The sequence below is a fragment of the Bos indicus x Bos taurus genome, chromosome 21 (genome assembly GCF_003369695.1).
Source record: "Bos indicus x Bos taurus breed Angus x Brahman F1 hybrid chromosome 21, Bos_hybrid_MaternalHap_v2.0, whole genome shotgun sequence".
In the NCBI taxonomy this organism is placed as follows: Eukaryota; Metazoa; Chordata; class Mammalia; order Artiodactyla; family Bovidae; genus Bos; species Bos indicus x Bos taurus.
Genome location: NC_040096.1, coordinates 51,572,391 through 51,590,991, shown reverse-complemented (window position 1 = coordinate 51,590,991; position 18,601 = coordinate 51,572,391). Strand labels below are relative to the sequence as shown.

General features: G+C 33.8%; 1 protein-coding gene across 4 annotated transcripts in view; it reads right to left on the bottom strand.

Moving 5' to 3' along the window:
* Positions 1-258: 258 nt before the first annotated feature.
* Positions 259-18,601, bottom strand: part of LRFN5 (leucine rich repeat and fibronectin type III domain containing 5) — a 321,982-nt gene continuing 303,639 nt past the window's right edge. The window contains exons 3-6 of one of the 4 annotated variants that reach the window (XM_027520837.1): positions 16,196-17,600; positions 12,771-13,477; positions 5,771-5,814; positions 259-646 (exon numbers count right to left, since the gene is read on the bottom strand). In XM_027520837.1, the coding sequence (XP_027376638.1) occupies positions 629-646; positions 5,771-5,814; positions 12,771-13,477; positions 16,196-17,580 (2,154 nt within the window). In that variant the 5' untranslated portion in view covers positions 17,581-17,600 and the 3' untranslated portion in view covers positions 259-628. Of the gene's footprint in view, positions 647-5,770; positions 5,815-12,770; positions 13,478-15,668; positions 15,853-16,195; positions 17,601-18,601 lie in introns of those variants that run through there. The other 3 variants (XM_027520840.1, XM_027520839.1, XM_027520838.1) reach the window with 3 other exon arrangements.

Here is an 18,601-nt window from a genome sequence, read left to right as displayed (position 1 = left end):
GTAGGAGATCTGTCTTCCCTTTCTGTTACACTGAAGAATAAAAATTTTCATAAAGCTGTTTAAATAGCTGTACTGCCCTCCCATAGAAGTGGGTGCACTTGTCATGGAAGAACTAGTTCCATTATTATACAGCAATTTGTGATCCCTTAAGGTTTTGAACTACATAGATGTAAAATAGTATTGTTAGTTCCTACCATCATCACTTCACCATTCATACTTGAAGCAACTGAGGTTTCCACAAATCAGGCAACGTGCAGATTCTGTCATAGTAAAACATTTATTTGTTAAAGTGATATAGATTATTCAAGATTCTACAGTCTTAAATCATGGATGGCAATGTAACATGGATTGATACAGAACTCGATGCCAATGTAGGTTTTTTTCCTTTCCTTCTTTAAAAAAAATACTTGTAGGCCAGAAGAAAAAAAATTTGGTTTTAAAAGGGGATGAACCATGGTCTGATAGATCCAGTTCTGCGGCATCAGAGACTTCTGCTTCGGCTCCTGTGGACAATTTCTTCTAGGATACCAGTTCAACAATAAGCCTTTGTGAATTGAACGATTTTTAAATTTTATCCAGTAAAAATATCAGTAGCAATTTTTTTCAGGAGAGAGAGAAGCGGTGCTCTTCAGATTAACTCCGGCCTCTGAAATGAAAGAAAAAGAAAAAAAAGAAAGAAAGAAAGAAAGAAAACACATAGCTAATAAGATTATTTTGCTGGTAATCTAGAAGTTACTGAACTGTAAGCAACCAGGCAGGAACTTATTGCTGCACAATACTAGGTATACATCTGGATGTTACTTAGACATGCACATCAGCTCTTAAAATGTTTCTTGGTAACTTCAAATTGTTGAAAAATATTTTTAAAAATTTTATTTTAGAAAGGAACCTAAATGTATTAAGACTAAATAGTTATGCAACTCAGAACCAAAATTGAGGAATGGCATTCTTCATTGCTTTGATTTTCACATTTATATTCTCAAGATTAAAAATATATATATTTTATTCATTAATGCATGCCATTCAGGTTTTAACAAATATTCAAGCTGATTTTTAAGATACGAATATTGTAGATCAAATTTGTTCATCACATCTAAAACTTAAGTGATCTCTACTTTTTAATATATTCTTTTGGAAGCTTTGTGTCATATTAAGGTTTCATAAATTTTTAATTACACATTTAATATAGTGAAGACTATTAGTTCTTCTTTATTAATTAATTCTTCACCTACTGGACAATAAAATAAATGTGAAAACTGAAATTTATTCACAAGCAAAGGAATTTCACAGTTAATATGATTTTGAAAGAAAATCATACAAAATCATTAAAAATTTTAAATAAACTGAAAATATTTTTTTTCCAATGAATGGGTTCTCAGGACTCATGGCTTTAAAATATATGTATAAATTCTATATTTAAAGATGGAAAAATTTTTGAGAAATATAGGATTTCATAATATGAAATAGAAGTAATTTTTCTCCTTTCCATTCAAGAACAACTACATATAATATCATTATTAACAAACTTTGGAATTATGGTTTATAAATAAGCTGCTAATTTTACAGATTAGGAAATAGCAATCAGATTTGGGAATGAGGACATGAATTGGTCTGCCCTGAATCTGCCATTATTGAAATGATGACATAATATGAGGCTGATTAAAAATTTTATAGGTGAGAGTCAAAATAACACTTTTTACTTATTAATAAAGAAACTCATAATGATTCCATAAATATTGAAATATGGAACAAAAATTACTAGAGTATCACAAAGGAAAAGCAAGATAGACTATAGTAATTATGATAAAATGTTATAAGAAATGAATATACTGAATTTGGGGTAGGTTCAGGATGTTTTGTCAATGGCCCTCATGTGACAGTGAAAGGATAGGATGCAAAACACTTTAGTCTTATTAACAGTTTTACAAATAAAAGAAGAAATTAAGGCTACCTCAACATTAAAAGAAGAAAAAACAAACTGACATCAAATGGATTTGGGCAACTGTTATTACTCTTTTTCGTAATGTAATTAAGTCCTATGAAAGGTTTTTCATCTCTAGTCAGGGCATCTAAAAAGAAGGAAATGATTTCTAAAGGTTATTGCTGACACTAGGGTTCTATATATATTTTTTCTGTTTTTCTATAATGTTCAAATAAATATGCCAAAAAGTATGGTTGAATTATTGTAAAAAAAAAAAGTTAAATGTTTCTTACTAAGTGCCTATTCTCTTACTCTTTTTTTAATTTACTTGAAGGGAATATCATAGGCAAAAAAAAGTCCTACAGAACCAAGCATTTTATATCGGTCATTATTGCTTAGAAAAAGAACATTGGAAAGACATCCGAATCATATACATATATTTGCTTTGCTGCTTGGTTCTTAGTTCACATGTTTTCCAAACTGTTTGTCCACAGTTATTTTAATACTGCTGTTTATTTCTAATCAACACTAGTAACTTTCCATGCACTTATGTATTAATAGTCTGTCTAAAAGAACTGGACTCTTTTCATGGTTACTGCATCTGTAGCAGAGATTTTATGACAAAGTTTAAGGTTTTTAAAAAATACTTGATTGATATATACTAAAAAGAAAGATCAGAAATCAAAAGTATTGAAACCAGGAAACAACTGTCTTAAAGACTGGCACCAGCAGTCACAGAATAGTGGCTGTACACACTGAAACACTGTACACACTGAAACACACACACAAAATACACATTTGTTGGTCTGAATACAAGAAATACGTACAATTTTTTTTTCCTTAAAGGCATTTTCAGTATAAATGCAAATGAATTAACTGCTTTTACTTAACTGCCAAACACATCGTATCAATTGTTCTACCTGATTCATTTTAAGCATAACAGTATTTTCAAACACAAGGCTAATTTATATGTGCCTATGTACTTACAGCGGAGAAGGAAACAGCAACCCACTCTAGTATTCATGCCTGGAAAATCCCATGGACCGAGGAGCCTGGTGGGCTACAATCCATGGGGTCACAAAGAGTCGGACACGACTGAGTGACTTTTGTGTATATTTAATTACAGGGTAATTATCACTGATTCTGCCAATGATTCCTTTCCCCTTTGCTCTCAACTCATCTTAGTGTAATTGGAATCTTATGGTTTATTATAGAAGGATTCTATGTGTTACATTAAATATTTTAAGCTCACTCTGTTTCTATTCACATATAGGAAAAGTCTTAAGGAATAAAATTGACACCAGGCATATTCTAATGGAAATGAAATAAATCTTAAAAAAACAGTCATCTTAGCAGTTACCTCAGTGTAAAGAAGAGCACCCAAACCCCTTACAGGGCAAAACATTTCCACCCTCTCTGCTCCTTCCTACGAGAGCTTGATGCTATGTTACGGATGGTGGTATGATCAGTTTAATACTGTCACCTAGGAAACATCTTTTTAAATTAAAAAAATGTGTCAAGTTTCTTCTTTTTTTTGGCTTATATTATTGTCTGTATATTAAGGGACATTTTAATTAAGTTTAATGCAATAGGCCAATGATTGGGAAACACATTTTGCCACTGGGCAGAAAAAGACATGTATGTTAACATCCTGCAGGAAATATAAACTTAAGCTAAAATGGTATAATCTTCTTCATCCCACTAGCACCCTCCACTGCCAGCCAGAAAAAAAAAAAAGAAGAAGAAGAAGAAACTATGAGCACAAGGAATCTCTGCCAGCTCTCTACCTCGTTTCATTCACAAGGTGAAGTGGCGCCGACAGTGTGAAAGGCCGTGAGAAGACTCAGAGCCCACGGGTCACAGTCTCTTCACAGGGACATTGCTGCTTGGTTGTGCTGACAGCTGCAGAAATGATAGGCCTGCTGCTGCAGGAATCATTTATCAAATACCAAGAATAGTTACACTGAGGTCATACGGTGACTTAAATCTGATAACAGAAACGTAGCAGGAAATTGGGTGGTGAGTAAATGATGTATTGCCACTAAATTTTGTTAAAACTCTTCCTTGCCTGAGGGTTTATTTTTCTTGCTAATGCTTGTAGAAAGAAAAAAAAATACCCAAAGCATGGAAATAAAGTTGCTATGACATTATGTTTCAACAAAGGAAGACTCAGCATAAAATTTTAAAAGTAGGTGACATATCCTACATACGAAATCTAATACAAACATACATATGTACATAAGAATTTACTACATACAGAAATGACAAATCACTGAAAGATCATGCACCACAGTAGTATTTATGTCTGGGTGGTGGGTTATGACAGATTTACATTTTTTTTTTATTTTAAACTATATTTTCCAAAGTTCTCAAATTAATATTATTTTAGCACAGAGAAGTCATTATTAGAAATCTTACATACTTATTACATTGGCAAACCTTTTGCTATCTTGAGTAGCACATAAATTCCCAAGGAGATTACTTTTCTCTAAATTTGACTTCTAACACTGTGGTAAAATAAAGAAATAAACACAATGATACGTAACATGCCCCACGAAAAACGAATACTTGAGAAATTGCTTCAGTTGGTAATTGAAAGATGACCAGATTGACTTTCCTATCAAATCTTGATAGAACAGTTAGCCCCATCCTGGATCATGCTTCTCATAGAGAAACCTTGACTTTTTAAACCCTTTCTACGGATATTCTCTTTCAGAACAGCTGGGTGTCCAAAGTTGCATGATAATTCAACATTTTCAAATCAAAGATGGGGGAGAGAGGGAAGGAACAAGGGAAGAGGAAAGAGAGGAAGGAAAGAGAGGGAAGGTGGTAGAAAACTGAGGCACCTTCATGCAGGTCAGTTCAGTTCTACTAACACCAAGTACATGAAAGACACTCTGCTATTGATTGTTTCCAGCGAGCCATCTGTTTGCTTTTTTGCAGCTTAGGAATGGAATTCTAATTTCAATTAAGAAATGATGCATGAAAAACGTTTTGTTTGATTTGGGATGGAATTCTTTAGGGGAAACCCTTAAGGATAGTCCAAGTGATTGTTATCTTTTAAATAAGAAATGGATCAAAAAAAGATCCTTATTTTTACTGTCAACAAATAAATCAATGAATTTTTCTATGAACCTTTAAAAACAGAGTATTTTTTTTTCTGTGCCAAATCTTAAGCAAATGGCTGATGCATCCAGCTGTTTGAACAGATTGCTAAAATACCATTTTGCTCTGGAAACACACTTTCTGATCCAATTAAAATGCAGGAATCAAATACTCATTTGAAACTTCCAAAAAAAAGAGAAAGAAAGAAAAGAAAACCATGAAGAGTAATCGGTTGCTGACAAAAGGAATACCATGAATATTTCATGAATAGTCTTTTGCTCCATTTTATAGTGGCTACATTCATTTTAGATAACAGTGAAACACTTCTGTTCATCCACTTTCGGTGAAGCACAACATTTCATCTCAGCTTCTATTATGTGGAGGTCAAGGATATGAGTGAATATATTCCTATCAAGCTACTGTCTTCACGTTTAGAAATATTTATAAAAGTACACATGATACCATGCGTGACTACAAAAGTGACTCCAAAATTACATTGGTATTCCCTTCATTCTTACAATACGAATCAGAAGTATTCAGTTAACCAAAAATCTGTCTACATTTAGGAACTGGAAATTCATTTAACCAAACTAAACTTCAGGGTTTACCATTGAGCATTGAGTAAGTTTTAATGGAAAATGTCAACAACTTGCATAAACTAGCAAAACAAAAATTAAAAATTCGTTTATAAAATAATATACCCACTTAAGTACTGAAGCATGTGACAGATAACAAGAATCTCACCTGTGTTTCCTGGACAATCTGGTCAACATTAGTCGGCAAAGCATCTGGGAATAAAATTTTCAGCGTCATAAACAATTCATTTTTTATGAAACAGACCTTATAATACTTCTCATTGAAACCTTGGTAAGATTCATCTTAAAGGTTTATCTACACTTCTTTTTTGTAATAACTCACTAGTTCTTGGGTTAATTATAATTGACTTTTATAATACTTTATAGTTCTCTATGGCTATTCCCTGACACATAATACCATAAAGGCAGAATTTTTAAAAATATTGTTCTAGTTACTAAAATGAGTAATTATCAATGGAATGCACTTTTATGTAATTATGGAATGCACTTTTCCCTGCAAGAGTTTAATGAGAAAATCAGACTTCTATTCATTTTTCTTACTCAAAGTTAACTTCAACCACATTGCTGCATATGATTAATATGGAAAGATACATCAAGGAAAACAATCCAGAGCAGGAAATGTAGTTTTATCTTATTTTATACACTATGTATAAAATAATCATTTACAATATAAACCATTATTCAATAATCCCAAAGATAATAGCATGCTTTGCCAAATACCATTTATATTTATATAAAACCATGTAGCTTTATATAGAACAGTAATGTTCTAAATGCAAACATTCTGCCTTTAAATATCCATATGCATATTCCAATTTGCTATAAATGCTTAATACCATTAAATAGCCCTGTAGAGTACACATTCTATTTATTTCCCACATGTCGCATTTTAAAGTCAATAGTTTTAAGAAGGGACAAAGTATAAGAAAAAATTAGGTGTCTGAGGAATATGTCATTCTAAGTGCTCACAGCTGACTGTGATGAGAATAGTACAAAACAATCTTTTGATAAAACCTCCAGCATAAATATTCATAAAAATTTGCAATGATCTCTGGAGATTAGGTTTTACATGAAAGCAATTGTTTGTATTATACAGAAAAAATAATTAGGAAATCATATTATGGTAGAGCCCCCAGAATATATTTCATAAGCCCCTTCATGTTATTAGAATAATTATTTATTGGACACATTTTGGGCTTCCCAGGTGGCAACAGTGGTAAAGAACCCTCCTGCCAAAGCAGGAGACAAAAGAGAAGTGGGTTTGATCCCTGGGTGGGGAAGATTACTGGGAGGAGGACATGGCAACCCACTCCAGTATTCTTGCCTGAAGAATCACATAGATAGAGGAGCCTGGCGGGCTAAAGTCCACAGGGTTGCAGAGTCAGACATGACTGAAGTGACTTAGAATGCACAGACGTATTTTGGGGGCAGAATCACAATAAATGTCTAGTTCAACTCTCAGGCAAGAATAATGTACATCCAGTTTCAAACATTACATGAAAGAGACTTCACAGCTTTCCCCTAAATGCATTTGAAGATAATTTTCTTGTTGTTTTAAAATTCATGAACTGTAACAGTCACCTATTGAAGAAGAATGAACTAGATCAACTGTATAGATGCGTATCATTCAGATGTTCAGAAAAATATATTTGTACTAGAGTTTATAATCCATTGTAATCTGATAGATAGCAAGTATAGTTTGGACAGCTGTTCTGGGAGAAGTTCTCTGATAGCTGGACCACTTTAATCTTATTACATTAATTACAGTAGGACTCAGATTTACAATCTAAAAGGGTTAAGTATATGTGTGCATATACATATCTGCACACATATATATGCAAAACGTATGTAGACATATAAGCATATGTAGCATATGTATTTCACTTGATGGTAACTTTAGATTACTTAAACTTTAAAATACTGTAATTATCCTAAATTTTAACTTTGAAATAACTGAAACAAATCAGAAGACAATGGTACACTGATTATTTTGTTGTATTGAGTATTTGTAATATTTGATGAAATTGCAGATGGATTAACATTATCTTAAAGAAGTAACTTCATATTTTATTCCCAGAACTGTTAGTGTCTATGCCCCTCTTCAGATAATTCCATTTGTTTAGGATGACTTGATCCCTTTAATGTGTTTACTATTCTTTATTCTGTACTGCTACAAGAGGGATGCTTTCTGTTGCAAAAAAAAAAAAAAAAAAAGCAAATCTGATAAAACCAATTGTATTTGTAATCCCAGCATGTAAATTTATCTAGCACGGGAGGGAAAGAACTGAGTGATCTGAAAGACAGAGCTCTGAGACTATTACAAATTTCCAGTCACTAATTTTGGTTGTTTTCATTCGTGTAGTTCGTGAAATTTTAAAAGTGAGATAATTTTTATCCATATATTTACCTCAGCTAACATTTAACTCAAAAACATTATACGGTGAATTGTCATTTTTATTAATATTATCATCGTTATTATTATGTTTTATTACGAACTGAGGAGGAGGAGAAGAAAAATAATCCTTTTTCCATCTGATGCCCCTTCAATCCTTTCCCCAAACACTTCACACACACACACACAAGCATCTGCAACACTTTGGAAGCGCAAAGCCTGGACTCTTCCTGAGACTCAAGAGAAGGTTAAGCAATGGGAAGAGGGCACAGTCTTCACTTTGTCTAATATTAACGAGCTCTGCTTGATACCATTATAAAATGGGATTGGAATCCTGCCACACCAAGAAGAAAATGGACTCGTATCTACAGTTTTCTTTGAAAAAAATGACCATTTACCTTTGCGATTCTTGTACAATAAGACGCTTTATGAATTTGAAATTTTTTAAACTATGGGGATTTTAATGATTGTTTTTAAGTTTGTTATTGTGAATAAACATAGGAGGAAATACTAAATTTTAGGAAGCAAAAGGCTATTGATGTGAATTTTGTTGTAATTTTTTATTAATGTGTTAGTTTTATAAACAAAATATTAATTTCTTTTTAGTAATACAAGCTATTAAAATAGTTAAAATTTAGTTTGGAAGTTCTTTCTGAGGGTTTAAGGTAAAGCAGAAAACATTGGGTTGGCCAAAAGATTCATTCAGGTGATTCCATTATATCTTAAGGGAAAAACTGAACAAACATTTTGGCCATTCCAATACTTCATGGAAAAAAGATAAGAGATTCCTGTGGACAGGTGGAAGATACTTAATTTTAAAAAATTCTTTAAATTCTTGTGGAGAAAGTATGTATCATTCAGATAGTAAAACTGTTGAGTCTATAGGTAGCTCACAACAGCTCAAAAATTTATATTCTAAAGCTTTTTTAGTGGACTGTATTAGCAAAGCAGCTAAAATCAAGTGCCTAAAAGCATAAAAAAGCTTACTGTGACCTCAACTATTCAAAAATGTATAAAATACACTGTCTTCAGCAAAGGTGTTACTATATCTAATTTAAAATTATCATATTTAATGCACCTCTGTGTAAATCTATTTGCAAGCTAAAAGTAAATGATATTCATCAAACCAAAGTTTGTTTCTTTTTAGGATTTTGAAGTTGCTTTGAATGTTGTATACTTTTTTCAATAAAGGCCTATTTTAACAGTGGTTTGACATTTTCAAATTGGAGGACAATTATCCAAAACAAAAAGCAACACAGGAATACATAAAATTTAAGAAATGTTTAGAGTAAATATCTGTAAATATATTATTTGTCAGTTTGTTCGTGAACAAGCTGAAACCATAGCATAAAATGGCTAAAAATTAAAGAAAAATAATTAAGAACAGAGAAGCAAAAACAACATATACAACCTATACACAGTCAGCAATGACAAACACCAAAACCATATGCTATGGATCACATATACGAAGTTGGTTAAATAAGGAATGTAAGAAATGACACAAAGAAAAACAAGAGGGACAGAATTTCTTGCTTATAGTAGTATATTATCTGGATCACAAATTATTATGCTAATTAATTAAAATTCTGAATACTGAGCCTTCTTCCCTGGCTCCATTCACTTACTAATTCATCTATCCATTTGCTCATTCATTCATCTGAATAACTACTGTGTTTAAGATATTATACCAGGTATCTTTAATCACCCCCCATCCTTCCCAAGGATTTTCTTTCAGCCACTTCACACTGAAACGGCCCTGAGCAAAACATTTTCATATACTTATCAACAAAACCAAGTAACATCTGACCCTCTTGATACGCTAATTTTTGTTCACATCGTTGGTTCAAATAAAACCTTTTAAAAGACAAGAACACAGGCCTTCTTATCATTTCCAGAATAAGTGTTCAAGCATTTGGTTAATTCACCCTAAAAACAGTCTTGTAAGAGCAATAACAATTTAAATAGTTTCAATGGCTTTAGTCAAAGAGAATAAATTTCACATGGTTAGGTATTATGCCATTCTAAATGTTTATGAGAAATAAAAGATATTCAATTAAAGTTCCATTAGAAACATAAGCAGGAAAATTGATTTTTTAAAATGCAAACAACTGGAAAATAGAATGTATGTTAAGTTAATTGGTATCTTGGAGTAGATACACTAAGCTGCTGCCTGTTTTGCATGATTGCAGCACCACCCTAACCACAACCTTGTTTGGGGATTCATTTCTTTAAGTCTTGAAAAATTTTTGTATATTCAGGATATTTTAAAACCACGAAGGCATAAACTAGGAAAGGTAAAAATAATATGCTTTTTGTCAATCAGCGCTTTGTGAAGAAATAAGTAATTGATGATAACTAAAATTGTTTAGTTGAAATTAGTGCATTATTACAGAATAGTGTTGAAAATACATTTCACTTTGAGTAATGCTTTGATTTTACAAAATAATTTCACACAGTGATATAATTTATTACTTACAAGAGCTGTATTCCTGACCCAGGAAGGCCAATTACATTTTAGAGGTGGGAAAGACAAACTTTAGAAAGAGAAGCAGGGCATAGAAGACATTCAGGAAACACCTAAGGTAGTGAAAAACTGTTAGACAAATTTTTTAAAGACTAACTCAGAAAGTTCTAACTGCTTTAACCTAATTCACTTTTGAATGTCATAACGATATATTATGTATAAAATGTGCCTTGGTAAAGTCAAAACACCTTCATATGTGCAGGCAGATGCATGTGACTTAAATTTTATAAATGTTTCCAGTAAGAGGAAATTAAACTAATGATGAACATTCCTCACCTGTGTTTTAAACAGTATTTCAAGTAATCTGAAATAGTTAATAAATTTATACTCTGTCTTTAACTTACTTCCAGGGAATACTTTATATAAAGTACATATCTCATTATGTTATGGCTAAAATTATTTTGTGCGAGTTCCCATGATTCGTATTCTCAAATAAATAAATATTCAAACAACAAAAAAAGCAACAATAATAATTAAAAAAACCTAAAACCCTATTTCGGAGAATGTAATGGCACTCCACTCCAGTACTCTTGCCTGGAAAATCCCATGGATGGAGGAGCCTGATAGGCTGCAGTCCATGGGGTCACTAAGAGTGGGGCACGACTGAGCGACTTCACTTTCACTTTTCACTTTCATGCATTGGAGAAGAAAATGGCAACCCACTCCAGTGTTCTGGCCTGGAGAATCCCAGGGAGCCTGGTGGGCTGCCGTCTATGGGGTCGCACAGAGTTGGACACGACTGAAGCAACTTAGCAGCAGCAGCAGCAAAGCCCTATTTACTGCTCTTTAGTAAAACATCATCAGGTTACAATATAATACTGTAGAAATTTTGAAGAGTAGTTGGAGCATTTTTTCCATAGACCTTGATTTCAGTGACTGTCCAAGAATGCCGTATTATTAAGGAACAATATTATTGTCTGACTAAATTAAAAATGCTTTTTTAAATGATTCCCACTAAGCTATATAATTTCTAATTAAATTTCACCATGTTTTGATTCAAATAATAAATACATTTACTCTAAGAGATAAACATTCAAATTCAGAATTACAGAGCAAAAGGGAAAAATAAAACTACTATCTAGTTAATGAACAATGACTTTATATTGCTTATAAATAGAATAAGAACTCCATTAGAAGATTTTTATTTTACTTGGTGATAAAAATAAATATACCTTTGATAAAGGCAGTTTTGTATTTTTGTCTCTCTACTTAACTTGCATTAAGAAAAATATAAATATAAAGTTCATTCATTCAGCAAATGTGTACTGAATGAAAGAAAACACCTTCATACTCCCAGGCAGATCCATATGACTTAAAACTGGCCTGTGACTTAAAACTGAATTGACTTTTTTTGATAAATGAAAAATCAATTGCATGTTCTTCTGCTTCCCACTGAAAAAACAGTGTCATGGATGAGAACATACCACAAAACCATTAAGGCACCTGAACTAAGAATGTTGTTTAGAAGGGAACTTATTTTAACACTGTCTGGGTATACTCAATTGGATATTTTATTATAAATAACATAACAACGCAGTGTTGTTCTTGAAAATATTTGCCTAAAAACAAATGCCACTGTCAATGAAAGAAAATATACAAGCTACTCATTGAAAAATATCAATCATCCATAGGCGGTAATTTGTAAGACTGGAGGAAATACAATTATTTATGCAAGACTTCTTTTTTCCTATGACAACTTTCATTTTGTGGTCTGCTACTGCAGAACCTGGAAGCCGATCCTCAATGGGGAAGGCACAGCAGTCAGCTTTTTCCCTAAACAATTTAAAATATATGACCTTCATATACATATATATGTGTATATATATATACATACATATATATATATACACATATACATATGTATGAAGTAACTATACCTTATTGGGTTTATATGCCATGGCTCTATTAGCCATGAATCAGAGAGACAAGACTGGCATGTCAAATTCCAATTTCCTATGTGAGTTCTTGAAAAAAAAAAATTTCATTAAAAAGAAATAATAGGTTACACAGTGCTTTCCAATATCCACTCAGAATTTGAAAGAGTTGCTTTTCCACTATGCCCATCAGAATTGCTGGACTGAATTAACATCGCATTCATAGACATGCTTCTTTTAGAAAACAGTCCACAGGTGTTCGGTGAGTTAATGTAACAATTGTATTCCTTTAACTCTCCATTCAGGGAGTACCTGTGTCTTGCTCTGGCTCTCTCAGCAGGCAGAGTGAGAAACTTACTTGGCTTTGAATGTGCTCTTTTAGATGCGGGCCCCTCAGAATCGGGAGGTCGACTAGCTAACTGCAAGGCAGTTGAGTTGTTCCTGTTCACGTTTTGGGACTCAACGTTTGTGACGGCTTCACTCTGTGGTTCGGCACCTGGTTTTGTGCCAGTCTTTCTTTTCTGCTTTTGGGACACAGACGTGCTTGAAGTCCAGGTAGGAGGCAAAGCAGAGGTAGTGGTAGAGGAGTCCTGACTTGAACACGTTTCTGACGGTTGTATCACATTGTCATTGGCAACTTTACAACACTGGGCACTCTCTTCGTGCCCCACAGCTTGTTTGGACACAGACTGGGGCAGCGTCCCACTGCAGCCTTGTATTTGAGCCCCGTTTGTTTGAGAGTAGACGTTGCTGACCTTGGTAACCTTGTGTTGCCCATTATTGTTACAAACCTTATACCGGATCATTAGAATGATGATGAAAACCAGCACAGATGCTACAATGATTCCACCAATAATAATAATCATGGTGCCTCCCAGAAACTGGGACTGCATGAAATGGCACCGCACGTAATCCTGTTCCGTAGTAAACTGGATGCACCCCACGACTCTTGTGGCAGTGAGGGAAGTGATGCCATCATCATATATTGCCAAGACACACAAGTCATACATAGTTCCAGCAGCCAGGTTATTGACAAGAAAAGTTTTGCTCGTAGGAGGTATCATTCTGAGGGACAATGGAATTTGTGTTAATATTAAAAACACAACAGATATACACACACAGTCATTATGACTTCAGTTCTGTTTCATTTCAGTACTCATTAAGATAAGCACATTTATAACAGATATGAAATATGAGAAAATGATCTGATCTTATATTTACCCACTTAAAATGGCAAAAAGTCATTGTTGGATTCTGCATTATATTAATGGTTCCTGCACCATGGCTTGACAAGCTTACTAATTACATTGCTTGGCAAAGCAGAACTCCTAATAAAAGCCACTGCTAAAAAATCATTTATGACAAATTGCTTTTGAAAGGTGTGACTGTGACATTATCTGACTACTAAACAAATCCATTTAGCACTTACAACACCTCTGTGACTAAAAGCCAATTTGAAGGAAGGGAAAACACTGACAATCACATTAGAAAGCAGATTGGAAATGCAATTCAGAGTATTTATTTTCCAAATCAGTTATAAGCTACTATGGAATGGTACCCAGTAAATCTATCTTTAATAACTAAGATAATTACTAAACTTAAAGTACTTTATTCAACCCCCTCTTATATCTTCAACACTTGGGTCCCAGTATGTTTCTATTTATTAAACGAGGTTGATGAAAATGCATGAGAAATATTATTCTAGAATCATGAAAAGGGCAGAACTGTTGAACCAGAACATAAATCCCTTATCTTCCCCATTGTGGGCTTATGAAATTGTTTTCAGAACACGATTTGTAAATTTGGATACGAGTTTAGGACATCTTTGGATCCACTGTATCACAAAAGTCTTCTGTGGATCCTATTCTCCACTGCTTTTTTCCTCCTCCTTAGCAACCATATATGACTAAGATTTAATTTGGAAAAAAGGCTTGAAACTCTATTTTTTCTCTGAAAGAGTTTGAGAAATTTCAAGACTTGGCAATGGTACTCTGTTATATCTAAACAATGTGTTCTAAATGTACTGAGAAAATTTTAGGTCAGTGCATGTATTTGTTGAAATCACTACCAGTTAGTGAGTGCATGAGAAATACTAGAGAATTACTAGTGAGAGTAATTACTAGTAAAAATGAGAATTACTAGGCACTTTATATGTATTATTTCATTTTTACAAGGACAGTATGAGGCAGGCATTATCACTTCTATACATGTGACAAACATTAGGGTCAGGAATTCAAGCACTTTCCTCAGGGTCATAGAGAATTTACTTGTCATGGCAGGATTAAAATCTTAGAGCTTGGCAAACAGAAACTGACCTATTTCACAGAGCTAATGTTTAAAGTATACAGATTATTTAGCAGCTACAGGAAAGAAAGGGGTAGGAGTGTATGCTCATCTTTGACTATGGGTTAAATGATCCACAGCCTAAGTGGAAAGCTGAGTATGAAAACAGTAAACTAATTTATGCTAATATACATACATCATAGTCTATATCCCAGTATATTTATTTATTTTTTGTTTTTTTATTTTTTATTTTTTTTTATATCCCAGTATATTTAGTGATGAGAGATACATTAGAACACATTTAGACTAATCTCTTCCTTTTAAAGATGAGAAAATTAAAACTCAGCCAGGTAGAACCTTGCCCAGGATTGGTCACATGGCTAGTTAGAGCAGTTTTGTTTTTTCCTACCAGCCCATGCTAATTTTTAAAAAAGATTTTCTCTCATTTCCATAAATAAGTGAAAATCAAATTACCTTCAAGAATTCATCTGGGTGTGTAAGAACTGATTTGATTTCAGAAAAGCTTGAAGGCTATATATATATATATATATACATATACATATGTGTTTTAAAGCCATAATTTTTCATCATTTCCTAGGAGTAACAGTAGTCTATAATCACGAGTGAAATTATATGAAAAGGTAAAAATGTGTATTTCCAACTGAAAATTGGACCAGATGTGACTATAAATCAATGAGGCTGAACTTCAGAAAAACATACCAGAAATTCTTTAAGCCAGATGCAAAGTCTCCACCAATGTCCTTAACCAGAGATTATCTACTGAACTCCACTGATTCACTGCTCAAAATACTTATAAATTTTCTCTTTGGAACTGTCTTAAGAACCAGTGTATATGAAGCACCACACACACACACATAACTCAACCAGTCAAAAATCAGTCTCATTATTTTATAGTTACATCCTATTTCTGACCAAAAATGGCAATACCCATCTTGATCACCCACCTTATTCACAAGACTTGGCTCCAAATGGCTTTTGCTTGTTTCCAAATTTCAAATTCACCCTCAAAAGACGAAGATTTGCCACCACTGAGGATATTCAAAATAGTATGACGAAGGTTCTAAAGATAATTCCAAAAGTGCTTTGAGCAATGGCAGCGTTATTGGGATAATGGTATAGCCTCCCAACAGGACTTCCTTGAAGGAAAGAACACTCATGTGGATGTGTAAGTTCTGGTATGTTTTTGAATTTTTAAAATAAATCAATCTTGTTCTCTGATAGTCACATCTCTTAGATGAGGGGAAGAAAGTAGGTAAGCATAATATTAAAGATAAATTTGAACTCACTGAAAATAACACCATTCAAAATATTTCCCCACATGTATTCACCTTTCATGAGCCTTACATTATATACTTAAAAATATGGAGCATTTCAACTATAACATAGAGTGGCACTGCCAATTAAAAAAATCAGCAGTATTTTATCAAGCCCTACACTAAGATGTAGGGCAAGTATAAAAATTGGCTTAATTTTTCTTACCTGTAAACAAGGGTGTCATCATAAGTACCATTGTACTGGATTTGAAACATACGTATTCCCGGGATATTTCTTTGAAAATTAAATTTAAGTAGTGCAGTAGATGATGTTGCTTCTGCCACCACAATTTTATCTTGACTCATTTTAGTATCACCGTTACTACTGCTTGCATTAGAACCTGACTTAGTAGACGTGGAGATGTCTGAAGAACCAGGATCAGGCTCGTGGATATGGTTCGTACTGTTTAGTAAGTGAGGGAGCTTAATGATATGAAGATCCACCGTTTGTGTTGCCTCCCCAGCAGGATTGGAAGCAATGCAGGTAAAAGCACCTGTATCCTTCACAGTCGTTATAAGAATATCAAGTGTTCCATTCTCATACACCAGAGATCTTGTTGCATTTGAAATAAGCTTCCCTTCAGGAGAAATCCAGTGAATTGCAGGTTCGGGGTCTCCCCTGGCTTTGCACCTCAGGGTTGCCCTTTGACCCTCCAGGACTCTCATCTCGTGGGTATGCCGAGTAATGAGAGGAGGCTCACACAAAAACTCTTCCTCAGGAATGGACCAAAAATAGCGGCCAGTTAAAAGTGCTGGAGAAGCACAGGTCTCCAGGTCATCTTCTCTGGATAGACGTCTCAACCACAGCAGTTCACAATTGCAATGCAAAGGGTTTCCACCAAAACTTAATGCAAAAGTAGATGGGCTTATGATTCCTGAGGTTGCTAGGACCTGAGCTCTCTGAAAGAGAGGGTCAGGTGGTAGCTTCTGCAGTTTATTTGATGTTACATCTAGCCGAGTCATCTTGTGCAAGTGGGAGAAAGTCCCCTTAGGAATGTTATCAATCATATTGTGGTCCAAACTGAGGGTGTGCAAGCTAACCATCTTCTCAACAGCATCCCATGGAATTGTTTCTAAATTATTATACGACAGATCCAGCTCTTCGAGGGCAAAGACATCATCAAATGCTGTAGAAGAAATTAAAGTCAGCTGATTGTTGTTCAATATCAAGTGATGGAGATTGGAAAGCCCACTGAACATGTCGTTTGTAATTTTAGTCAATCTGTTGCTATTCAAATGCAATGCCCTCAGATTCCGTAAGTCAGCAAAAGCATGAGGTGTAATAAAACTTATTGTATTCCTGGACAGAGTCAGGTCCACTAAGCTGGTCATATTGGCAAAATCTTTCCTTTTAATATTTGTAACAAAATTGTCTGCCAAACGCAGTTCCACAGTTCTTCTGTCAATGTTTGGTGGCACAAATAAAAGCCCTTTCTTGGCACAAAGGGTTGCAAGATTAGGAGACAAAATCTGACAGACACAACGCTTCGGACAGATCTGAGCTTTCACTGCTATGCCAATGAAAAACAGATAAAAAAGAAATTTTTCCATTGTAGATCAGATTTAAGAGCCTGTAAGAGAAGACAGAATACAGTTTTAGCATCCAATCATCTGAATAGAGTTCATATTCCTAATTAATCTTTTTAATGCAAATTAAAATGTATTCATTTGCTTATTTAATCAAGTAAAAATACTAACTCTGTATTGTCAGTATATAGACACTAGGATAAAAATATACCACTCATGACCTCATGAGTTTTAAAATCAAATGGTGAAAATAAAAAAGTCAACAGATTATTATAATTCTATAAATTAAGTGCTGTTTTTGAAATATGCCCAGGGTACTCCATAGGTTCACAAAAAAGAGATATCCATCCCAGACTGGAGGGCAGGAGATCAGGAAAACTTCTACTAACCTCCTAAAAGACATCTTGTAAATTCAAAAGCTTAGACATATTTAGCAATGTGCAAGTATTTCAATTTATATGTCTGAGCAGAAATAATAAGAGAATATTTGTTAAACTTGTGGCAAGATATTGAAAGTAATTAATTTTTAATTAAATTTTATTCATCTTTACAAACTATCTTGAAAATAGTACAATCTTCACATCCTAACTGCAAATATAGGATCTAGTTCTCAAAAATTAAAAGGCTGCAGATTTACCATAAATGCTCTGAGCTCCTTAAATATTAGAAGGTTTATATATATGAAACATGTATAATATCACATATGAAACAAGTCGCCAGTCCAGGTTTGATGCATGATACTGGATGCTTGGGGCTGGTGCACTGGGACGACCCAGAGGGATGGTATGGGGAGGGAGGAGGGTGGAGGGTTCAGGATGGGGAACACATGTATACCTGTGGTGGATTCATTTTGATATATGGCAAAACCAATACAATATTGTAAAGTTAAAAAATAAAATAAAAAAAAATAAAAATAAAAAAGGTTTATGTGATATAATGTGGATTTTTGATGATAATTTATAGAAAGCAGTGATCAAAATACTTGACAGTGAGTCCAAGAAGATGTCATATTCCATTTTTCTTTTCTGAAAAATCTCAGTGCACT